Below are 27,136 nucleotides of genomic sequence, written 5' to 3' on the forward strand. Positions count from 1 at the left end.
CTGGTGTGAGTGAGGGGCCAGGGAGAGAGGGAGAGAGGGGGAGAGAGAATGGAGAGGGAATTTTTCTTACTTGTCTTCTTAAACACAACGTTATAATAGGTAATCAATTCACACACACACACACACACACACACACACACACACACACACCAACACCAACAAAACAAAACATCTTTCAAAATACCTCCTGGGAACACGTAAACAAACCACAAAAAAAGAACAACAACAAATATAAATAACTTCGAAATGCAAAGTCAACAACGGCTTTCGGAATAAATCAAACTTGTAACGAAAATAACGGTCCCATCCGCACAAATTTCTAGACCCACGGCTGTTTCTCGGCTGTGTCTTCGTTTACCGGATGGAGGAGTCGGCTGTGCTTACGGCAGACGGATAGAAGCGGTTTCACAGTGGAGTATTACCTAAGAAGCGATATTATTTTGTTGATCTTCTTCCCCTCTTTCTTTCTTCTTCCCCTTCTCCTTTCCTCCTCTTCTCCCTTCCTCTTTCTCCTCTTCTTCCCTCCTCCTCACCCTCCCTCCTCCTCCTCCTCCTCCCACACCCGTCAGATAAGATGGAATGGGGGATTGTGTTAAGTCATTCTTCATCAAAAGAATGATAGCATAGCAGCTCAGGGGCGCCTTCGAGGTCACACTATCCCAATAAGTTAACTCGATATATACTAGAACACCCACCCACCCACACCCACCCACACCACCCACACCAACAACCACCCACCCACCCACCTACCCACTCACCCGAATGCTTGGTTGTGATTTACTAAGAATATAATAGTGGAAATTCGTTGTGGGCGGTTATTGCAGAAAAAAATTAACCGCTCTTGCAATAACCTGGTCCGTTATTGCAAGAATCAAGGTCGTCATTATAAGAATCCTGACGTGTTATTACAAAAAAATATTTCCATTATTGCAAAACTGAACCATTATGATAAGAACTTAACCCGTCATTGCAATCACCCTGTCGCTTTTTATACATCGAGTAGCAGCAGGCCCGTCATTGCAACCACCTGGAAGAGACGACAGCGTGAAAACTGTGTTGATTGCAATAATCGGACAGGTTACCAATTCATCTAATGGCCTTCGTTCACTTCACATTTGCTCACTGAGGCCAAATAACACCCCCGCCCCTGCTCTACCTTCCTTACTCCATTATGTAATGAAAATATATAACAAAAACATCGAATATTTCATCTTTTTTCCTTCCGAATAAACCTTAAGAATTCTTGTAGTTCCATATCACCGTAAATGGAATAAATTCGCCATTGAAACGTTTTTGATAAATAAAATCCAATTATTATTCACCTGTTCTATATTGATAATGAAATGAATAATGTAATGCATAGTTATTCATTTCTTCGTGTGGTAATTGAAATAAAGATGTGATTTAAACTCTTGTAAAAAAAATTAAATAAAACACGCTTTATATTCGTCTGTTCTATTATTCATTACGATTAGAAAAATTCTGATGCACACTTTTTGGGGGCGCCGAGTAAGTCAAATAATGCTATTCATCTCGTCGGCATGATGAATGATTGCAATAATAAAGTGATTGTCTCTCTCTCTCTCTCTCTGGCTAAATAAACTCCAACCAAATGCTTCCTTTCTCAACCAACTCTGAACTGAGAACCAAAAAAAATGACACGATTTTATTTATTTTTTTTCATATCAAATAATGTTATGTACTCGTTCGTGTAAAAATATAAATAAAATAAAATAAAATAAAATAAAATAAAAAATAAAGTGTTTCTGACTAGCTTGGTTTATATCATGTGAAAGTTAAAATATATATATATACATGAAATTTGGCGAGTAAATCTGTGTCATATACCATGTTGTTTAATAACCAAACAATAACGTTATTATAACCTGGATATAAAAAAATAAAGCCAAAATTTACATCAACAATAACGTAATTAAAACTAACAATAAAAAACTTAATTTGCATTCGTTTCTTCCACTCTTCTCCAAAACAACAAACGTGATATTTAAACCTCGGGAAGTATCGATCTCTAAGCGTTGTTTATTCACTCTTGAACGTACACAAGAAAGTCGCCGCCCCGCACACAATGTATTGAGCCAGTTGGAGGCGTTTAAGACTTGTCAACACACACACGGCACGCCACCTACCACAAAAACCAGTCATAACACAACACCTACCACAAGAATCTCCTCAAAGTTAATGTCAAGTTTATACCTTTAACCTCACAAGACAATGTTAAACACGCTACACCCGACGATTCTGATAATGTTGAAGACGACGGCTTAAAATAATGGCATTTCTTGGATTAAATCAAATTTCGCTTTAGTAATATTTATCAACCAAATTTATTCAGTATTCGAGTGAATGAAATATCACTTTACTAAATCACGTCTGGCTTATTTCACCTGAAGATTAACCACCCTAACGCTAACCTAACCTAACGCTAACCTAACCTAACGCTAACCTATACCATAACCTAATCCTTCCCCCAGGTAGTGTTAGGGTCGTCTAATCCTCAGATGAAATAAGCTGGGGATGTCTAATCTTCATGTGATCTTATATTACTAATGCTTTAACAACTAGCTAAGGTGTTAAAGTAATACCCTTAACTAGATTCATTCATACACAAGCCATAAAGCATTAAAAAAATGAAAGAAATCCCTCTAAGCTTGCAAGGTATAAAGGCACGTGGATGATAATGCTCGCTGAATTGGCTACACTGTATATATACTTCACGACCCTCAATATCAGCAGAGGAAGTTTTCGCGCTCAATTTAATCGCCTTGAAAGTGCGGCCCGCGGGAGTTAAACACCACAACAATCACTGGCCAATTAATGGAACCATCTTATACAACTTAAGTACCATTACGAAGTGCAGAGTTAGCAAGATACGAACACAACAAACAGGACAAGATGAACCAGTTTTGTTAAGTTCCTAAATGTCTAGAAAATATGAACACAGGATTAAACCAATTTCCCATCAATCATGAGGCTTTATCAGTATTATTACCTAACCTAACCTAACCTAACCTAACCTAACCACTTGTGTATGGGGTCACCACCTCTGCCGAATAAAATCATCTGCCGTTAACTAAATCAAATATTAAAAGTAGCGTCGCCGTAGTGAAGGAATTAATAACAACTGCATTTGTAACATAAGTCATAACCATTCAGACACAAGACTAAGGTGACTCGCCTCTGGATGGGTCTACAACAAGCCAAATACTGTACTTGTTAACGGAGGAGTGTGATGACGTCAGTGTTTGTCGCGTAGTAGTATTCAATTCTATTCATAAGCGGTTCTACGTTAAATCTCAAACGCTAAAATGTGGACAAACGTTTGAACTCCCTAAAATTGTGTGAGTTTGTTAGTCTTATTTAAACTTAGACTAATGATTTTGAGATTAATACGCTTACAAACCCACAGAAAGAGCTTATTATACACCACATGCCTTAATTCCTTACACAAATGCAGAAAAAAAAATCGTATATTAGCAAGGAATATTTTATATATGTGTTGTATTCCGGATTTAAGTTTGAGTGATGAGGTCAGTTTGTGTATCACTTGTATAGCGTTTGGTTTACCCTTTTCTGATTAATTCTTGTATATTATGCCCCAACGTGTTATAATCATGTAATATTCGTGTCTCTGTCTATCTATCTGTCTGTCTGTCTATTTAAAGCTGTAGTTGAGTTCCATGCGTTTAAAGCTTCATTTCAGAGACTGTGTGGGCGGAACCTGGAGTAAAAATGCTTGAAATTTTTGTTAACGAAAAATTAAAGAAAATCTGCCAAAAGTCACTATTTGCTGTTTGACTTTTCTTAATTCATTCCCCCCACCATTCTCTCTCTCTCTCTCTCTCTCTCTCTCTCTCCTCTTCCTCTTTTTCATTTTCGTCCCCAACTTTCCTCCCTCTTCCTCCTATCCTTCTCCAGCCTCCTCTTCCTTCATCACCACCTCCTCCTCCTTCATCCTCCTTGTCGTCCTTCTCCTGTCTCCCTCCTCAACCCTTATCCTCCACACTTTCAGTCTCTAAATCTGATTACCATCCAGTTGTCTCAGATATTCTTGGAAGCCTTGACTCTGTGTGTGTGTGTGTGTGTGTGTGTGTGTGTGTGTGTGTGTGGCTGTGAAATATTTATCATAAAATATACTTCATACCACAGATTTATTATGAAATATAGACCACGTGGGAGATTTATGGTGATATATAATTCTAGGAACAGATTTATGGCAAAATATAACTAAATACAGATTTAAGGTATATAATATAACTCATTTTACAGATTTACGATAAAAAAATAACTATTCTTACATTTATTAAAAAAAAATAACAGGTTAACAGATTTATGACAGATTATACCTCATGTTACAGATTACGATACAATACACAGGTTACAGATTACAAAGATATATACCTTTGATACAGATTAACGAATAATAAGGACATCCTGACTCGCCTTTATCCGATTTCAGGAAAATCAACCGCACCAAGAATATTATTACACAAGAAATCCTACGGGAGTAAACTGCCCTCACTCAGATATGGGACAATTAAAAAAAGTGTAGATGGCAAAGGTACATTAAAATAGTGATATGTTAATAGCCAGAGACAGTGGGCACAGAAAGAGAATTAATATGTTTTTAATTTTATTTTTCGGATATTTGAAATGGAGAATTTGTATACCACACACGTACAGTACAGTATTGGGATAACCGGTTGGATCCTATCATAGTAGAAAAGTTTATTAGAATCAAGGGTAAAGTTTGTTAATGAAAATATATGTGTCTCGTGGTCTATATATTATCAGGAAATAATAAAAATAATGTCAACCAAACCTAATCTAACCAAACCTACTGAAAAAATAATAAATGTAAATTATTCTCTCCCCATCATCTTGAGTAAAGTCTTATAAGAGAAATATAGTGTTTTAAGTTTAATACATTTAATAGGATAACTCTAATGTATTAAGTATAATGATTGGTGGTAAAAAAAATGGTCGCCAGGTGTCACTTTAGAAATCATAAACCGAGACTAAGAGTTTGATGAAAAATTTTTGGAGTGATTTTTGAGTCACGTGTGGCGCCGGTAAGGGGGAAATAAAGACAGACAGACAGACAGACAGACAGACAGACAGACAGACTCCCCCAGTGAAAGTGGTTTAGGATTAATAAAAAAAAAAAGTTACCTGATGATATAATTTGGATCACCTGAAAATTAACCACCCTAACGCGACCTATAGGGTTAGGTTAGGTTAGCATTAGGTTAGGTTAGCATTAGGTTAGGTTAGCATTAGGTTAGGGTAGCATTAGGTTAGGTTAGCATTAGGTTAGGTTAGCATTAGGTAGGCAGCACAGGGGGAGCAAGGAGGAGGGGCAGAGGAGAAGGAAGGAGGGGGGGGGAGTAGGAGCTGGAGCAAGGTTAGGGGTACAGGAGGTGGCATTAGTTAGGTTAGCATTAGGCTAGGCTAGCACTAGGTCAGGGTACACAGGTTAGAGCACTGTGTCAGGTTAGGTCAGGACAGGTCAGGTTAGCTACTAGGTCAGGCAGCATTGGTGGTGAGCATTGTGTCAGGCAGCACAGGTTAGTTAGCATTAGTTAGGTAGCATTAGGTTAGGTAGCATTAGGTTAGGTAGCATTAGGTTAGGTTAGCATTAGGTTAGGTTAGCATTGGGTTAGGTTGTATTAGGTTAGGTAGCATTAGGTTAGGTTAGCATTAGGTAGTTAGCATTAGGTTAGGTTAGCATTAGATTAGGTTAGCGTTAGGTTAGCATTAGGTGAAATAAACTTGGGCTGTACAATCTTCAGATGATCCAATAACTCATTCTCAATTTTTCTAAGGCAATAAAGTGAGCTAGAGTTATTCACAGCGTCGAGAGACACAAATACATAACAAAAATTGTGAGAATAAAACCTTCCCCTTGCCATCACCTCTATATCTCCCTTCCATCTCTCTTCTCTTCCTTTCCATCTCTCTTCTCTTCCCCTCATTCCCTCCATTGCTGTCTCTTCTTCTCTCACTCTCTCGCCTTCCTCTTTTATTTATCGTTCCTATATCTCTCTCTCCTTCTCCATGTTATTTTTTCTCTTCTCACACACACATTCTTCATACCTTCCTCCCCTTCTTCCTCCCTTTCATTGTCTCCTTTATCTTCCCATATCTTCTTCCCTTTGTTCTTTCCTCAAGTCTCTTCCTTTCCTCTTCACACTCTCCTCCTCACCCTGTTTTGCGTCTTTTTTCTCTTCCTTCCACGCCTTCCTCAGTTACTCTCTCCTTCTTCATTAGCTACTTCCATCCATCCATCCATCTCTCTTCTCTCTCTCACTCTCTCTCTCTCTCTCTCTCTGTACCCACTTCCCCATTCAGTCTTCTTTTCCATCCCTTTCGCCTTCCTCTCAACTCCTCCCCTTCCTATCTCCATCCATCCCCAAACCAAACTGCAGAAACATCAAATCACCATATCTCATACAACTAACGAGGCCCTGGATCACAATCGATGGCACCCTCCGGGACCTAGAAGAACCTCCTCTACTGCCTGCATGAACCAACTCAAAGACACCCAGCAGAAAACAGCCCAAGTCTTTTATTAAACCTGACAAAACATCCTGGCGTCTCGAGGCAGCTGAAAATACTCATCACCTAAACTATTTTTGTATCTCAAGCTATAATTAACTATCATCAACACTCCATGCACTTCCAATACAGTGAATGACTCGTGTAATCTCAAATAACACGAAATATTTCAACGCCGGTTTCATAAATGTGAGAATATGGGAGAAGAGAGAGACTGATAAGAGCAAGCAGTAAGAATAGGAATGGGTAGTAAATGAGGGAAAAATGTGAGGGTAGCAGATGAGAAAGAAGGGAGAGAGTGTATGTGTGAGGAGAGAGGGTGACGTGTGAGGAGGGAGGGTGACGTGTGAGGAGGGAGGGTGACGTGTGAGGAGGGAGAATGAGACACAACGGGTGACTGTTTATCTGTCTAGTTGATAAGTTATCCTCTAATATTTTTTTTTCTTAGCATATTGACCCCATTAATAAATTATTATTATCATTATTAATATTACCATTTATTATCGTTATCGCTGTTTTATTATAATTATTACTTTTCTTCTTATTATTATTTGTTGTATTCTTAGTATTATTCTTGTTTTCACTGTATATATCCCATCCCTCCTCTGCTCTTCCTTCACATCCGGCAGGGAGTGAAGGGAGGAACTATGGGAAAGGGAACAGGAGACTGGTGTATGTGATCCTTTGAGCCATAAACGTCAACTCCCTTGCATCTTCCTACCAACGACCTGACCAAACCTAACATTAACTTAACCTACCCTAACTACCCTAACCTAACATTAACCTAACCTAACATTAACAAACACATCTAAATTAAGAAGAAAAAAAAATAGCGACTTTAATCTAAGGTTTCCTCAGTCAGCCGTCCCGCGCCGACAACAAACCGATGCGTGTCAAGAGAGTTTGATATTGGGCCAAACTTTCTGCCACATCTCCGGTGAAAAATGAGGAAAGAGAGAGAAAGAGAGAGAGCGAGAGAGAGAGAGAGAGAGTATAAGGAGAGAATGTGAGCGACAAGGATGAGTTATGGTGGTAGGATAAGTTAGCATGGAGCCTAATCAAGAAGAGAGAGAGAGAGAGAGATACTAGTGTAAGGAAACACGTGATATCAATAGCGAGTGTGTGTGTGTGTGTGTGTGTGTGTGTGTGTGTGTGTGTGTGTGAGACAAGGAGAGACAAGAGGAGGAAGAAAATTAAGAAGCAGTAGGGCAGAAATAAACCATAAGAGCTGAAGGGGAAACGGGGAAATATATTTTGAGCAAGAAGAAAATGAACTACTTTTACAACCAACAAAGACAGGATGAGTAGAGAAGAGGAAACTGTGTAAGAGGAGACAGTTGGGTGAGGAAAGAGAGAGAGCTCGAGTTGACAGGATACGCGTGTGGGTGAGGTAAGGAGCAAGTGTCGTGTCGTGTTTCGTGTCGTCGTGTCGTGTCGTGTCGTGTCGTGTCGTGTCGTCGTGTCGTGTCGTGTCGTCGTGTCGTGTCGGTGTCGTGTCGTGTCGTGTCGTGTCGTGTCGTGTCGTGTCGTGTCGTGTCGTGTCGTGTCGTGTCGTGTCGTGTCGTCGTGTTGTGTTGTGTTGTGTTGTGGTTGTGTTGTGTTGTTGTGTTGTGTTGTGTTGTGTTGTGTTGTGTTGTGTTGTGTTGTAAGGGGAGATAAGCGAGTGAATTGAGGAAGACTAGCCGACAGTCCATTGTATACAGCTCACGAATGATTTTCCAATACAACCTTTTTTCTTGACATCTGCCAATAATAAACAGACTGTAACGAGGTACTAATGACTTCACCTTCAATGCTCCAACTACAGAGACCATCTTAGAATGAGGTGGTCAACGTGTACGATATGTGAACTTCAGTATCTTAATTACGTAGTCTTTCATAGGAAGATAGTCACTGATATCAAGGGTAACCAAAAAGTTAATCATGTACAGTTTTATGACACCTTTAAAACACAATTGGTTCATGTGAAAAGCATCTGGTCAAGTGTAGTGCCGGCCATGTTGCTTCCTTGTCCCCCAAGAGGCTAGGTCTATAGTAGGCAGTATTCACACAGCACACAGGACCCAATTTCACAATCCCAATGCAGTCCCGCAGTTTCTCATTCCATAAACAAAAAATGTGAATCGTTTAATCTAACAAGTACACTATAACTCATTATATACACAGCCACACGTGTCTGAATATTTTTGCATTTACAACACTGGTCAATGTCAATGTGTGTTGGTTTGTACACTCATTTCAGGATTTAGGATAGTTATGGGAAGCGTGACGGTAATGTGTTATTACTTACCACAAGTTTAGCTCGTTGGGGTTTAAATGGGGCAGTAATTCTATTTATCCACCAATTATTGCAGGCCTTGTAGTGCAGACACCCCCCGCCCAACCCCGCCCCGCCCCGCCCTGCCCGGCCAACCCCCGCCCCGCCCTGCCCAACCCCGCCCTGCCCAACCCGCCCTGCCCCGCCCACCCCGCCCGCCCAACCCGCCCCGCCCAACCCCGCCCGCCCAGCCCCGCCCAGCCCCGCCCCGCCCCGCCCCGCCACAATGTTGAATTCCAAAGTTGTCTTCTTTTTAGCTGAATGGTTCTTGGTTATATTTTTGTATATCAATGTCTTATTGTTTGTTAGGGAGGAAATAATATAAATCTTCTTTCACCAGTTTTCATGTACAATAGTTTTGAATTAAAGTGGGGTGGCTCTTCTTCTGTCCAACTATTAGATAGGGTGGAATCAAAGGCATTTCGTCTTATTAACTCTCCTCCTTTAGTCGACAATCTCTCTTCCCTTTCTCTTCGCCTCAATGTTGCTTCACTCACTCTCTTTAACAGGTACTTTAACGGGCAATGTTCAGTGGATTTGGCATCCTGTGTACCGCCGGCAAGGCCGTGGGCTCGTAACACATGTCTTGCCCACGGTGCCCACCATTTCTCTGTGGATGTCACACACGAGAATAACCCGTTATAGTGCCCCTTCTTTCCTCACACAGCAAATAAACTGTGGAAGGCTCTGCTTCTTCTGTGTTTCCATGCTCTTACAATCTGACTCACTTTAAAAAGCTGGTTTTCCGGCATCTTCGTGGTGTATATTAATACAGTATAACCTTTCTTTCTATATTTTCCATTTCTTTCCGTTCTTTTTTTCGCCCCCAGGCTCTGTTGTGGGTCGTTTGACCTGTGCCCGGGTGGGCTGATTCCCGTAAAAAAAAAATCAATGTTTGTCATTTTTTCACTTTAGGTATTTTGGGGTAGAAATAAATCTGGAGAAATAAAGAATCTATCTGTAAATGAGGTCTTGTTTTACCTATGATTGAGGTTTAGAATAACAAGATATCATTCACCTATAAAGACGTGAAATATTGTTATTACACATTCAAAGTCATTCGTACTTTCATTGTTTGTCCTATGGAAACTTTAGTCGTGATGTGAGATAAAGTGTAAAGTCGAAGAATGTACACTGTTGCCGTCTTACTAGTTCTGTAGCTGAACAACCAAAATGAATAATCTTATCTAAGTTCTAATGTCTTGTACCCTGTTCTAGGTGCTGATTATAAAACGACGTTGTTCAGTTTTATTTTAAGACTGGAAATACAGAGCGATACAAAATCATACAAGAATGAATAAATAAATATTTTCCTCCCACTGCTCTTCGATGATTAATGACCCTTGTATTGAAAAAAATATATATTTAAAACGTCATTTATGCTGTGCCAGTAAGTTTTAAATTCACCTTTTTATATTTCTCAAGAATATAGATTAACTTTACCATTTCCGCACGTTAGTTGTTTTTACTTTCCAGAAAAACGCCGAAAGTCGCCCCGAAAACGCCTGACCTTGCGTTTCAGCGGATTAAGTTATGACATAGATTTTGTTCAGATTTCATAGAATGGTACAAGTCTGAAAATAAACTACAATTATTGCGATAAACTAGAAATCATTGAGCTTTACTTATTTTTGATAATGAATAAAGAAGAAAAATAATACAAAACTAGTGGTAATTATTTTAGATTTTAACATTAAATATCAAACTTCAACGAGTAAAAAAAAATAGATAGATATAAAGAAATTACATATATGCGAAATATCTTCTGGAATTACCTGTATATAGACTTTGGGGATTATATAGCGTACGATCTGTTGCAGCATCACATTACAGCAACACGTAGTACATCACAACTGACAGGCGCTAGAGGGAGAACTTAAGTAATTACCTCAAACTGTTTCCGTAACGCGCCCAAAGTTAACTCATATTTCCCACAGTAAAATTTTGTTGCTGCAGGAAGTAAGGCAATCTGTATAGTTGTTTCATTTGCGAATTTCTCTCAACTAATATTCATAATACAATTTCAGGATTTTATTTTTCTTCGATAAAAATATATTACCATGTTCAAATAATGGTCGTGAATACAAATACTCATATATTTCTTGCATTCAAAGGGCTGTAACTCTGTCATATATGATAGGAATTTGTTGAAGCGCGAAATCATCCGGAGCTTGAAGAAATAGTTTTGCACGAATTTCTCTACGATTAGATCACATTTGGTAAATATAATGCATAGACAAAGTAATTTTACGGACGATATATTGCATTGCTGCGTATCAATATTCAATGGGTGGTGAGCATTAACTTGTATGAAGATTATAACTGCACTTTTTCCGATAAGCCTTCCATAAAAATACAGTAAAATTGTACAATACTTTAATGATAGTATCGATAAAACCAACTATCGAATAGAAAATATCGGGATGTACGATTGCAGAAAATAGAAAATGTCGAGCAAAAATTCGCGAATGGCCGTGACATCCAATACGAACATGTCGCTAGCAGGACCCAACTCACTCGTCAGCGATTAACAAAATGCCTTTATTTTCTTCTACCATCTCTATATTAATGTCATTATTACTTTAATTAGCTTTTAGTTAATATTAATTAGCGTAACTCGTCATTTTGTTCCTTTTACATTAGTCCAGTTGTTCTATCCGAATTATATTTGTCAGTGTGTTGATATCCACTTGTTCAGTGTTATTCGACTAGGCATAAACAATAACAATGATATTGTTCATCTTTGTGTATAATTGTCTTTACCAGCATAATTTTCTACACTTATTTTTCAGGCTTATCTTACTTCTGTGTGGAAAGGCTTGATTTTCACTGGTAAATTACACACTTAATTAGTTATCGATCACTCCCACACGAATAGTGTAAATGTTAACTTCATCCCACAGTACCAGCCCGGACTCCACCCAGTCAACATCATCCGAGATTGGTTTTATTTGAAGTAAGTTTCCACAACTTTTCATCACAAATAGGAGTCAGTGAATCAAAAAAAAATGGAATTGATTTGATAAAGTTTGTGGAAGTTTTTTAGGAGTTGCCTCGAGCAGTACGACCCTAAAAAAAAAGAGAGAGAGATGCGAAGTTTGACTATAAGGCCTTGCTAGTCTAGTGCAATGACCAACTTGTTCCGTGCACAACAACCTGAGTAGTGTTGGTGAGGAGGACCAGGAATATGAAGGGAAAGACCTGATTTATGAATCCCAAAATATCGCGCCTTGACTATTTACTAGACACATGAGAACATATCCAACTCATGAAAGCTAGGACATAAAAAATAATAGCTAAAATGGCGTTGGAATTACATTAACACTACCTTAACTAAATGAATTCGTTTAAGCACAATCACTGGAGAAATCAACGTACAAATGTTTGAAAATTAGAACCCTCATTTTATAAACTTCCTGTCGCATTAGAAAAAATATAGAGAAATATATTTTTTTCTGTGTTGTTTGTTTCTAGAAAATATGTTGAAATGGAGTACAAGTTAGAAATTCCCCTTTTCTGGATTTTTTGTCACCACCCCACACACACATACATACACCTCTCCCCCACACACACACACAAACATTTCCCACCCGCTACCACCCCACACATACACACATAAATCACCATCCATACGCCACAACCCCACACGCCACAACCCCACACGCCACCACCCCACACGCCACCACCCCATACGCCACCACCCCACACACCAAACATCTCCCACACATACAATATAAACCCCCAACACACACGCCACCACCCCATACGCCACAACCCCACACGCCACACGCCACCACCCCATACGCCACCACCCCACACGCCACCATCCCACTCAAACCACCATCCATATAATCAGTTTGGAAACAATCGGTGGAAAAATAAGCGAACAACATTTCAAAATGGCTTGAAACCAGAAAATTCACCAGCGTGGCACAGGACCCGTCAGAGCGTATACCCAATAATTAGAATTAATACAATATCCACACCACAGACACAATTTGCATACACATAATTCCCAGTACACTTTAACTCTCCTCAAAATATAGCATTAATTCATAAATATCTTCACTGGAAATTGATTCATGGTCTACATTGTTGGTGACTGATACGAAACATTAATTAAGGTGTTATTTGTTCACACTAGTAGTTGTTGTTGCTCAAATAATGTATTAAGATGCTGTCACAGGATAAACTCAAGCACTGGTCAATAAGTTGTAATTTGTTTCACTAGACAACAGTATGGGCATTACTACATTAATCTTCTTTGAACACACCTCTTATGAAATCATGTCTGAACCCGTCTATGAACAAGTCAGTAAATATAAATCTTCAAACACTGAAAACGAGATTCCAGTCGAACTTAAACCAATGCTGAATAGTGAATTATGAGATAATATCCAAAACATAAATACACGCTAATGAGGGCTCTCTCTCTTTAATTTTTTGTCTAGAAATTAAGTACGTAATTGGTTTCATTAGAGCCAGTTAACTATAGTGTGCCATACGGTACGCTAGACATCAAAGTAGTTTCTTATGGGTCAGATGATTGGCGCCAGAACAGCCAATCAACAACGATGTAACATATAGGCTTCAACCAACCGGATTCACTGCAGCTACCTGGTTAAGTGCTCTCATGCCTGTAGAGTTGCCTCCCATAATTTTTAATTGCTGATGGAGTAATGTAATTATGAACCAAATTACCCGCTTAAGGACCTCAGTTGTTGAAGCTCGGTAATATATTATAGCATCAGGTCAGCCGCCATAGCCAGTCGACAGCAGCTTACCAGACGGGGTAGACAACAACTCAGTCTCATTCGTCCTTCAGCCAATTAACAGGTGTACCAGACCGGCTGTAATACAACCCTGCATTTTGCTTCTATCTTTTTTTTCATTTGTGTTTGAGCCCATCACAACAGTCTACCGGGTTGTTTATATCGGAATATTTTTCTTCTCATTAGGTAATTAGTGTAATTAAGACCGATCAACATAAGTGCAGCAAGTGACTACATCAGTTTTGTTTTAACTTGAGACAGATTTCTTCTCCCTCGAGGGTTGAACTTACCACTGGTCGAAGCATCACCCCTCAGGAAGAGTTTTCTATACAGCCTCGTCAATTTTCTTCGATAGTAATACCACAAAAAGGCAACTTGAAAGAGGGGTGGGGGAGGGTGCACTATAGCAAGAGGAGAAACTATGTTAAGTAGGTAAGGTAAGTGGAATTTGTTTATAGAAAGATATGGAAGTCTTCAACCTCGTGGATGATACACGTAGTTGTATTTTTTTGGGGGGGCTTTAACCTTTATTGACAAGACTGCAGTACAATGTTGCCTAAATTAAGTAATTAAGTCATAATTCTAACCACCATGTGCGGACACAGCCTTCGATACATCCAGTACACCCATACACATTCAAGGAACACAAGGTTTATCATACGGACAAAACCACCTTCACACATACAAGTACAAAATTTAAACAAACAAAATTAAAGTATTGGGGGTTTTTTGTGCCCCGTTATTTATTTTTATTTTTTCAACTAACACACAACAACGCAGCCAGGCGTTGGGAACTACTTGGCTCAAGACGTAAATACTTGTCTTCCACCTTCTAAAAACAATTTGCATTCATGGATGTTCGGAGATATCTGTAGCCTCCACATTGTATTTCTGAAATGTCATTTATGTGTAGATTATAGAAAGATCGTCACAGTTTGCTGAGTATAAAAGATGAAGGCAAGTAAGATATTGAAACTAATAAACCTATAAAAGGCCAAACAGACACCTTATAGCTCGGACAGAATAAACTCAATAAAAGGCCAAACAGACACCTAATAGCTCAATCAACTCAATAAAAGGCCAAACAGACACCTTATGGCTCGGACAGAATAAACTCAATAAAAGGCCAAACAGACACCTAATAGCTCAGACAATCAACTCAATAAAAGGCCAAACAGACACCTAATAGCTCAGACAATAAACTCAATAAAAGGCCAAACAGACACCCTATGGCTCCGACAGACTTCCCGGAGACTACTTGGACAGGAGTTGGTCTGGTGCCAGGAAGCAGACCTCAGAACCTCCAGCGTGCGTACAGTAACAGGTGGCTCTTGCTAATACATTTCACCAAACGATCTATTGCGTCCGATGCCAGCAAGAAGCTTCCCTTACGCAGATGTAGGACAAAATCCCAAGTAGTTACGTCCCAAATGATCGTGGCATCTCAAATCCTACAAAAATCTAACCAAACCATTACAGTATCCACACTAACATGAAGGGTTTTTTTCCTGCGTCGTAGTTGGAAAATTTATCATCAAACCAAAACTAGCATCGCAAATTAAGTCAAAAGCAGCTTCAGCGGGCCGGAGTTGTCCACATAATTATATTTCTAGTGAGGTTATGCCATGCGAGAAATTTTCTGGTGGAATTATATCCGGTAGAATTTATCTTTTCATTTATTTTTACGTGCAGTCCCAAGGTGCATGTGAAGGCGTTTCTTTATAAGATCTGTATTTTACGAGGTCCACCCGTTTTCAGTCAAGAATATCCCATTATATTCTCCCGCATCTTCACTGTAACTTTGTATTCCGTTAGTCCTACATTTCGAGGAGTTAGCCAGAGGAATACGTCATTTATGAATTAAACTACTGCTGAGAAGTACATTGTTTTTGTATTTTGTACATTTCTAGTGAACGTGGTGTGCCCTGCTCACCACACTTTCCTGTGTTCCTCAAATCAATTTCTATTTACCAGAACTCCCGACTTCCTTACACAAGCTCTTTGTCTACACTCGATACGTACACCAACGTTGGTGCTTCATCTCTGGTCCAGTATCACAAATTACATCTACCTTAATAAACATAAAAAAACTAACTTTGCTTAGCATTCGTTTCTTTACATCTGCCAAAGTTTAGGTTAACTCTTTAAGTGTCTTTTGGTGCTAGTGAAGATAACTACAGTACGGGTGACTGGAATATATTTACTCGGGTTTCAAAAGATCTTTCTCAAAATTCAATTACTGTATCACACCTACTCTGCTACTAACTCCAGTTATTTTTTACGTCAACAAGACCAGAGCTCTGCAAGCGAAAGTGTAGGTTGCTGCCTTCCTTCACTTGGGAATTTAAGGAATCCAAGGCACCAGCTGTCTCTGATACTCACAGTGATGTCATGGGCTTCGAATTCGCATCCTCAAGTTTGAGAGTCTAATGCATAAACTTTTCCATCGTAATTAAATTCCTTTATCTGGGAAACTCTTTTCTTAGATATTATCGCCCCAAGCATTGTTTGAACAAGTCCATTTCAGAAGGTCCAGCCACAGTAACAATGCGAGTGAGGCGCCGAAAGAATGTATACAGAGACCATGACGCAGTTACTGTACTTGACTGTCGTATCTATAACCCTTGTTCTGGAGCCAAGTGATTTAATTAAGTCCTAAACAGCACATAAGGCAGTAATAAGTATACGTCACTCCCATCGCCTGACTAATTAGTAACTGGCCTATTTTTCTGCATACTCCATTCACTTTTGAAATAATCATAATGTATATAACATACAATACTCTCGTAATTGACGCAAAGCACTGTTATGTTGATGGTGTGTATTATTATAATCATCTGTCTGAACGAGTGGTATGCTTGTCCATAAACCATTACAAAACAAAATGAAGTACTGTATTGGATAACCATGTAGCCTATAGTGAACTACGAATCCTTAAGGCAAGCAGAATACATGGGAATTGCCGACGATAATCTCAACCGCACGTCAATAAAAACATCAAAATCTCCTCACTCATTTATCTTATTAATTTACTCTATACTTTCTGATTACGATAAATAAGCACCTGACACCTATATCTACTGATACTAACGGTTCAGTCATCGCATTGAGAGCATTTAAAACAGTAATCGATATTTCTCTTGCCGATTCATTAACTCCAAGATATTATCATGTACTTATATTTTATTTTACTCTTCGTATTATCGACACTGAAGAAATATTTATAACCAGTTACTAGAAGTGGAAGTCATTAATGAGATACACCCTAACGTTTATAGATCTCTCTCCGTCCTTCGTTCAAATGTTTCCTCCCATAACAAGCACTCATCGCTAAACTGCCTCTACAAACTATCATCACTACAAGGCTTTTCTACGTGCCGATCCTCATCCCTAAGTTGTCTACATCCGATCCTCACTGTTTAGCGGTCTTCATGTTGTACCTGACCGCTGAGGCTGGCTACATGCTGCTTACACTAACAGATCCTTAACGCTAAATTGTTTTCTCAGTAACTGATCGTTATTACTTATCTCTCTCCTTAAATTAACTCGTCACCTGGTTGTCCAAAACAAATCCTCGGTGATAGGTTTTGTCCATCAACTGGCCTTCACAATCAAGTCTCCTCGCTGCTAGTATCAACAGTCTTACAAGGATCGACGAGTGTGTGAATGAGGCACTCAATAGATCCTCCTGACCTTTCGTTTCAGCCTTTCATAGATCATACCGCCTGTGAATTCAAGTGTGGCTGTGAAACTCAGATTTTACGCATGTGTGTGTGTGTGTGTGTGTGTGTGTGTGCTATTCACTGTAAGATCAGGATTACGAGTGATTGCAGATTATTCAACTAACTGTAGTAATTATCGACATCTGATCGATTATTTTTTTTACTCCTTATATGATGCAACGTTTGTGAATGCTAACACACGCGACATCAAATAATGAATTATAGATTACAGTAATGGATATAAGGAGGCACATATGATCATATATAACGTGAAAAGTCGGTATACCTTATATTCATCCCAGAGAACGTGTCACTATCAGGACATATACGATTATATACACTGTCCGGATTTATTCGCAATCGGTATATTCAAAACGTTACTTTTCCGTTTTTCTGTTGCCTCACCGTTAATGCTAACGGCGCCCATGCACTCTCAGAATATATACTGTATTGACAAGCCTATACTTGCATTCTCTTCAAACGTCTACAACTATAAATCAGTTTTACATACTAATTTGCTTTCTACATGCTTGGGCATTCAACAGTCCTTGTACAGTATCTGCTGCTATGAGCTTATGGTAGCTTCAACCAAAGGCAAAGAGCGTGCTTTACTTCCTACTTAACATGCGTTCAAAACTTTTATACTGGTGAACTTCATCGTTAAAATTAACTTCAACTTGTAACAATGTCCACCTTAAATAAAACTGATGGATTTACGTATCATCGTTTTGTTATATGGCTATATTTTCCATGCGAAAATAGGCTTTGGCCTACAATATCTACGCTTGGCAAAAGAAAAATATATAATCCGGTCTATTTGCATCAGCCAGCATTCTGTCCAAGAGTGATCTATTTCTACTAGAAAATGACAGGCATGCAGAGCAGAAGGGAAATACCAAAGTCACTGTCGGAAAGATGAATGAGGAGTAGTGATAGGACGAGAACCACAACCCAAGAGATACAGTGAGCACCGCCTCGTGCCGTGCCCAGCACAGGTTTGCACTCCTCTCTCAACCTGCCAGACGTATGAAGTACCTACACAACTCGTACATTACTACACTGTTTACTTCCTCATGATAGGACTTCCAGGTACAGTTGATTAGGTAGGTGTGTAAAATATTATATTATAATTTCAGTATACCATAACCACAACGTGAAAGAGGCTGATGTAATAATATATAATTGTTCTGTAGATGGGAATTCTCGTTGCAAGGAACGGCTGCCACGCATGCGTCAAACCTAGCTAGGAAACCAGGGGAAAATTCAATAGAAACTTTCCTCACTTGGTAATGTTCAGCCTGATATTCTCATCACTGGATGCTTAGGTGATGAAGCTGGTCACTGCGGCTCACGCAGGAGGTAAAAGAGGGCAGCAGATAGTTACGTGAGCGCGAGACGAGACAAATCAGGGTGAAATCATCAATACTTTTCGGTGGGCTGAATTTTACTTCGATGTCTCCCACAGGCCGAGAATTTGGGGATTGATTCTCATTCTACAGAGTTAGTGGCGAGCGGCAGCAACCTGTTACAGAGCTGCAGTGTTGCAACCTCGGACTTTGCCTACATTTTCCTTTCCGAAGCTATTCAAGGCAAGTTGCTATTACGGCGGGTGCAATATACTGCTCTAGAGTGCGCTTTGTATGACACTAAAAGACATTTTATTAGGTAATACGAAAATATAGTTTAACCGAATACGATTAGACATAACTCGTGCATGCAGTAACTGCTGCCATTCCAGTGTAATGCAGTTCTAGAATCTTATCATTGACGAAAACTTGATTTTCACATGACTATAGAGCCCGTGATACCAGTTTTTTTATATTGCGTTTGAACTAAAGTTTACATGCGTCTTATTTTTATTAGCAACACACCAGTTGGTAGTTTGGTACCCGCGACATCGTTGTCAGTCTCGTTGGGTTTGCTGTAGTTACTGTATCCATTACTTAAAGTTTTGTACGTTTTACTAGAAGGGTTCAAGATGTCTGTGATAGGTCATGACTATGGCTCAGAAGAACCGTAAAACATTACTAAATCATGGTATAATTAACTATGAATGAGTCATTATTGTCTCCCTAGAAATACCAGAGTATAAAAAACAGCAACTTATCAATGTTCGCTCCTGGGCACAACGTGTAGCCCAGTCCAGATATACAATGTTCTTGTTTTTCTCCTATTGTGGGCGTAGTTTTAAAATCAATTTGCCAAAATGCTGAGATGCATCAAGGTAACTCGACTAACAACACTGAAGTAGTAAATTGCAAAGAAATATAGTTTACATTACTTTTACAATGAAAGAGCGTCAATAAGTCAATCTTCCCCTCCGGATAAACTTGTTGCACGATGCAGCAGCACCCAAGATCGCCATCGAAGCTGCGTAAAACACCTTTAAGTTGGGAGAGTTTGATCGTGCTGCAGTTTCTTGAGCCGATTAACGTGAAGATGAGAGTTCTTTATATCGGCACGTGTTTGAGATTCTGCCGCTTTGAACCCCTCAAAATATATATCAACCCAGAAAAATAATAACAAGTTTTCAGTCGTCACTACTCGGATTCTTGAAATGGCTACTTAACAAAGTTTTTTTTTTTTAATATACGGTATGATGTTATTTAATATGAATGTATTTCAATCGATATTATTATACAAATGAATAGTTATTATAGTAGGTAAATCTCACCCTTCTCTATCACTTTTCCTAATGGCATTTCTATCACAAATTACATGTAAGCGAGATATTTAACATTTCTGGTTATTTGCCGTAAATACTCTCCGAAAAATCAGCTGAGTGGCCAGGTGTCGTCTGATTGTTTACAGCCGTTAGCTCGGTCCTAGCGTCTCACGTTCACAAAAAACGTTTACACCATAGCGCTTCACCCAAGTTGATTCCATTGGTACCAGATAACAAAATAAGCGTATGCATTCACTTCATGTCCGTATGCGGTTCAATGTGTGAATATTTCCTGTATTTCTGCATGTACTATATGAACACAGAAGCCAATCTAAAAAATTATCACTTCACTTACCTTGAAGTAAGCAGCGTCCTGTGCACCTTTGTGACCAGTGAGCGTAAACACATATACGTACACAAACGACTCCAGGTCACGACTGAGTACTGACAGATTTAGATTAGATTGCCACTGCCTGCAGGCTTGACCTCTAGGGGCTACGGCTCTACCCCGACGAATGATGCCCAATTACCCCTTCTGCATTGCTGTGTGCGCACCTGAATATCGCTAACGAGCTAGTGCGGTGCGGTAATTTCAGATCTGGTAAAGATTACGTGTCACCTGAAGCGTCTGTGGTTTGTGTTTTTGTTTTAGAATATTTAAACTGTTGTAAATTAATGCCATAATTTCTCTCCTCTAAATTTTCACGTAAGTTTTGCAAGAAATGTCTGTTTACTTTTCATTGTTGGTATTACATTCTGATGTACAGTTTATTGAATGAGACAGGTTATTGAATAAGACATACGCTCAATACACAAACAATAAAACGCACGCGCACAATATTCTTAGTTTGCATTGACGTCGCAATCCCCTTAATGCAACGCGTCTATTCCAAAACGATGGTGGACCGCGCAAATGAGTATGGGAGTTGTGACGTCAATACAAATTAAGAATCTGTACATAGAACACACACCCGTTATGAGATTGGGAAATTTTTAACTAAAATAAAAATAAATTATAACCACCATCATAGTTAAAAATTGTTTGAGCTTGAGGCTAACCACAGAAATCGTTTAGTCATGTAGTCCCCGACACGATTGTAAACGTGCATTGTATAATATTTTTAACATTATATTCGTTGTATTAGCCTCGTATTTTTTTTGGTTTCTACGATGCTGATATTATTTGTAATTTAATTAGTAAAACGAATTAAGATACAGCAAAACAATATACAAATATTATTAGTTTACAATATCACAACTCCCATAATCCTTTGTGCGGGCCACCATCTTGTAGATATAGATGCTCCTTTATGGGAGTGTGTGACGTTATGTGACAGCCACAAACACAGGCACATACGACACCTGACACCTTGCTCGATTTTTTTTTTCTCGGGAATTAGCCCACCCGGGCACAGGTCAAACGACCCACAACGGGGCCTGGGGGGCGAAAAAATAAGAACAGAAAGAAATTGAATATAGAGAAGAAAAGGGTTATACTGTGTTAATCTACACCATGAAGATGCCGGAAAAGCAGCTTTTTAAAGTGAGACAGATTGTATAAGTATGGAAACACAGAAGGCAGAGCATTCCACAGTTTGGCTGTGTGAGGAAAGAAGGAGGCACTATAACGGGTTATTCTTGTGTGACCGACATCCACAGAGAAACGGTGGGCACCACGGGCAAGACATGTGTTACGAGCCCACTGCCTTGCCCACGGTACACAGGATACCAAGTCCACTGAACTTTGCCCGTTAAAGTACCTGTAAAAGAGAGCGAGTGAAGCAACATTGCGGCGAAAAGAAAGGGAAGAGAGATTGTCGACTAAAGGAGGAGAGTTAATAAGACGAAATGCCTTTGATTCCACCCTATCTAACAGTTGGACAGAAGAAGAGCCACCCCAGATATGAGAGCAGTACTCCAAGTTAGGACGAATGAATCCCTTATATACTTGGAGCAACTGCTCAGGAGTGAAGTAGCTACGGCATCTGTACAGCATTCCCAACTTTCGGGAGGCAACTTTAGCTATACGTATTAAGTGAGTGATATCCACGAGTGACACTGCCACAACGTGTAGTCATTTCTAGGACGGACTAACTCAGCGAAAAATTGGTAGTACTGTACATATGAGCATCAACTTAATAATTTTACATCAAATTAAAATTGTGTTCACGGTAACGCGCATCAGCCTCAGTCTTGAAGTGGGTTGCGTCAGTACCTGCCCCTATTATATCTGGAGAAGTAAACACAATGTCTTAAGTTTCACATAAATTACATTCAAACTGTAGTGTTATCACCATCGTATTAACCATAATCGCGTATAAATATTTCAGTGTTTTTGAGAAACTCCTCTTTGGTTATTGTAATACAAATATATTGACATTCATATTGTAAATTAGTACATCACGAATGAATTATCAACCAAAATATGCGAATCACTTCATTATCAAGCCGCTACTCGCTATACTGCCTCCGTTTTATACATGAAACAAATGATCAGAGACGTACAAGTAACATTAAGATTTAGTCAAACTAACCCAAATGGTTCATAATAAAACCATCAAAGAGGATAACAATATTTTCAGTATACTCTTTAAGTATTACTATAGTAGCTAAAATAAATATCTACATATCACTAAGTGGCCCCCCCCTTAACAATGACAACATCCTCAGATGATGTGATCCATTCTCCTCGTAACTAAAGACGGGAGAAGGCACCATCTGGTTGCCTCAAGTAATGTCTTAAAATAATATCAGAGTTACAATGCGATTCCACTGTAACTACACATATTTGCTCAGCTCCAGGCAGTATTAGTGTGTACAGAATCTTTCGGAAAATATTATCTAAATTTCATGTCCTAAATGGTGTTAAGTGAATCTAGTTAAATTTATGTATCTTCAATAACGAATAATGTCCGGCGTATAAACCACACATAATCAACATTTCTTGAGCCAAGATTCTCAGAAAATATTACTGTAGGTTTACTGTATACATCCGCCCCTACAGGTGATCAGGACAAGGCACGTGTTTCCTCCTAAGTTTCGGTATAATGTCGACGTTATTCTGGCCACCACATATGCTGTAGGCTAACTAGAGTGGGTCAGATGCGTTGGCATAGATCAAGGCAGGAGTACTTTAGAGAATCCTGGTGTAGGTAGTCATAGAGATGGGTTGGGCAGCGGGGTTGGTCAGAGTTGGAGGTGGTGCCACATGGTGTTGGGTCCAGGGGTCTTGAGCGCCTGGCCCCAGTGGGAGAGGGTAATAGAGGTGTTGTAGTCTGGCGGTGGCGTCAAGTAGGTGTGATCAGGGGAGGAGCCAAGGTACAGCAAGTGGCCGAGCTGTAACCGACCCACCGTGTCCTCAACACCCCACTTGCTAGTGTACAACACCTGCCAAACAACATAACACGAAGGGAGTCTATAGGTGCGACAACTAGTGAAAAAATGCAGCCCTGCCTAATACATGAGAAGGGGATACTTTAGTTTTTAAAGAATAGAGGGACATCAAACTGTTGCTGTATTTGCAATTAATAATTATTTGTCTCTACAGTATAATCACGTATCTATCAGTTCAGTAATCAGTTAATTCATTCATATGTTCCGGAAAACCCAACAATGGAACAATATAGAGGTAGATTAAAGCTTGAAATTTATCCCAGAAGGAAATATCCTCAAAATATTCCCGGTGTTTCGTCGAACATAAGTGCGAGATACCTTAAGGAGAATGGCAGCATGCTGTAGGTTCTCCCTGTGTAGGATGAAGACTGAGCGAGAACGGAAGACAGGATCCTGTGTCACAGGCAACCGGACAGGCGTCGAAGACTCTCTCTCTATTCTTTCACCCTTTACCCAGAGTCCCACCCGACACACCACCTCCACGATATCTGTGATGGTATCACAGAAAACGGATACCAACATTATTTATGGGTACCTAAAATAGTTCTGGTTTCCTACACATTTTACACATACTGGTTTACTAATACGCTGGTTTCACACACACACACACACACATACTCTATTGACCTGCAGGAGTTACAGAGGGAATATAAACCATACCTTTCTTCCTCGAGTGAGCAGCCTTAGAGAAGACGCTGGGGTGGTGAGGCCTTAAGTTCCTTGCTCTGAGCACCTCCAGGGTAAGGGTCACCTCTCCCTGGGCTGAATTACCTACTCCCTCGGTGCTTGTGTCGTGGTAGTCACAGCGAAGACTCACCTCCACAACACCCAGGTCGTCCGTCAGCTGGAATGAAGGGTGATGAAGATGACAACAGAGGAAAATTTATCTCCTAATTCTTGACCGCTGATGACTTATGTATGTAAACCTGGACTATGCGATAAAAGACCTTAATTGTTAAAGTGCAGTAGTATATCACAGATTGTTAATATTATAATAGTGTAGCGTGTCATAATCCTGGCAAGTGAGTCATAACTGTATCAAAATGTATAAGAGTAATTAACATTTATCATCTACCTCAGAAATTATACTACTGGTTTAATTACGTTAATATAATTGATTTTCATTCTTGCTGGAAATGTGCAATGACGAAAGGAATATAATATGACCGTTATTATTATTATTATTATTATTATTATTATTATTATTATTATTATTATTACTATTATTATTATTATTATTATTATTACTATTATTATTATTATTATTGCTGTCATTCAATACGAGTTTAAATGGTTCATGAAACACTGCACGTTATGGGGGTCTTAAGAATGAGAGTTTGGTGTAAGACAACTGATACTCGGGAACACGCAGCGAGAGCAGAGCCTAAGACAAATGACAGACACTTCGTTAAACATTTGGAAGCGTCGTTTATAACCAACCAGTACTGTGTGGGATGTGGGTGTACATGTAAACACTGCTCCTTACACTGTCACACTGTAGTTTGAGCTTTTCCCCATCTAGTTATTATATGTCTTATTTGTGTCACTTATGTTACTTGTATATTATTTGTAATTCATAACCCATTCCCCAAATATGTAACTGTATATTTTCAGCCTTCTGGCTGCCAAGCTCTTTCAATAAACCGTTAATTATTATTATTATTATTATTATTATTATTATTAACCCTAGCAGGTGTTCACGTCTCCACACGAAATTACCTTCAGGAGACAGACTGGCTAGAGACCAAGGACTCGTTCACTATAGTTCGAAATTCTAGATATAAGTCGTATACCTATGGATGATACTGAGTAAGGAAGGTATTAAGGCGCAGGTGGAGGGAAGGGAACGACGTGGACTGCGGGGACAATGGGTTGAGACATATGACTGAGTGTAGTGGTGGTGAAGGACAGTGATAGGTTCAATGGGACAACGTACCTGAGTGTGGTGGTGGAGAGACACAGTGACAGGGTCTGAGGGCTCTGTGAGGGGCGCCAGAGCGTGCCCTATGGCCCCGTGACGCCACACACGCTCACATACCCACACCGACACCTTCACCAGACCTCTCTTCTTCGTCTTGGATTCCCGCGGGGCCTTCACCACGGCCTCCAACTGCAAGATAGAGCGGGGCTAAACTTAATCAAGACTCAAACTTCATCCTTAGCTACCACAAACACTATAAACACACATTTAATCCCACTAAAGAATTAAAATGTCACCACAGAATAACCTGCTACTGACAGACGTGTTTGAGGCTACGGTAAAAAAGTTTTGATATATGTTTACAATCACAGGAATGGCATCAGTTAACGATTCCGTCACCATATGGAGTTACTTAACCTATAATCTATACTTAATTATGCACACGTGTTGATATTACCGAGTAAAATCTATATATTATGATAATTAATATTTCAACGGTCTCATGTGTTAAGACAAATCCCATATGAATCTTCACTACGATCTCTCACGGCTGAATAAGAGATTTAACAACTCGACAATGTGGACTTATTGATACGTGAGATATCTCTTCCATTTTCCCATCAAAATATTGTCATTGTCCTTACATATTCTCTCCATAATTGTGGGGAATGAAGAGATGAGGTGAAGCAAGACAAAAATTAGAAAATAAGAACAAAATTACACGAAAATAAACGATTAAAAGAAAGAGAAGACAAGCAAAGACAATAAAAGAAAAATACAACAAACACATATATAGAAACACAAAAAGGAAATACTAAAATATAAAGATAAAGAAAAACATGCAGTATATAGAGAGACAGACAGTATTGGCACAGCTGATTCACCACAACCACCACTACCCCAACACCTGTGCTCGTCTCCATTACGTCACTACCAACAGCGTGAATATGGAGAAAAGAATGATAAAAATAAATAAAACACGGTGGAAAGCAAAAAAGAAGAGATAAACATGATTTAGAAAATTAACTAACTGGGGAAGATATATACATAGATAGATATTTACTGTATTAATTAAAATTATAAGTTTATATTGATTCAGCATGTATATAAACAATGCAGATATGCAATATATACACAGACAGCAGGTATACAAATAATGGAAGGCATCTAGTATACGGGAGAGTCTGAACTTTAATTCCGATACAATTATGGCTGCATTTTTTTCCATCTTTTAAATGAGCTAATTAAATGCATTATCACATTCCTAGCTTGAGAGAAAATAAAAACTGAGTGAGTGTCGAGAATCTGTCCCCTGTTGGTTCCGGTATAAGCTAGGCTACACATTTGTCTGTCTGCCTCGTAAAGCTTTTGATGGTCGAGTTTTTTTTTTTTTTTGCGGTTTAATGATGTGTAGTTATATAGATATTCAGCAATATTGCCATACAAGTTTGAACTGATTCACCAAGTATATAGATAACGCAGGTGTCACTCAGTGTATTCAGTCATATTAAGTGTAAAAACAAAATGAAAAATAAAATAAAATATTTATATAGACTACAAATTCTCCTCGATGATTCACTGTTAGATTTACACACTAGATGGAACTTGTAAACACTTGATTTAATTACGTTTTCAAAATTATTCCCGCACCCTAACACTTCCTGGGGGAGGGGGGTTAGTTAGATAAGGAAATGTTTGGTTAGTGTTTGATTAGATTAGGAGACGTTACGTTAGGTTACGCTGCATCATGTTAGATTAGGTTAGGTTAGG

The 27,136-nt window shown here is 39.2% G+C and overlaps 1 protein-coding gene across 3 annotated transcripts in view; it reads right to left on the reverse strand.

Annotated features, from left to right (window-relative positions):
• Positions 1 to 22,312: 22,312 nt before the first annotated feature.
• Positions 22,313 to 27,136, reverse strand: part of LOC121869376 — a 10,887-nt gene continuing 6,063 nt past the window's right edge. For all 3 annotated transcript variants that reach the window (XM_042370721.1, XM_042370720.1, XM_042370719.1), the window contains 4 exons: positions 25,382 to 25,555; positions 24,106 to 24,289; positions 23,764 to 23,933; positions 22,313 to 23,439 (listed from right to left, as the gene is read on the reverse strand). In XM_042370721.1, coding sequence (XP_042226655.1) covers positions 23,239 to 23,439; positions 23,764 to 23,933; positions 24,106 to 24,289; positions 25,382 to 25,555 — 729 coding nt within the window. In that variant the 3' untranslated portion in view covers positions 22,313 to 23,238. The remainder of the gene's footprint in view (positions 23,440 to 23,763; positions 23,934 to 24,105; positions 24,290 to 25,381; positions 25,556 to 27,136) is intronic.

The sequence above is a fragment of the Homarus americanus genome, unplaced genomic scaffold, assembly GCF_018991925.1.
Source record: "Homarus americanus isolate GMGI-L3 unplaced genomic scaffold, GMGI_Hamer_2.0 scaffold36734, whole genome shotgun sequence".
NCBI classification, from domain to species: Eukaryota; Metazoa; Arthropoda; class Malacostraca; order Decapoda; family Nephropidae; genus Homarus; species Homarus americanus.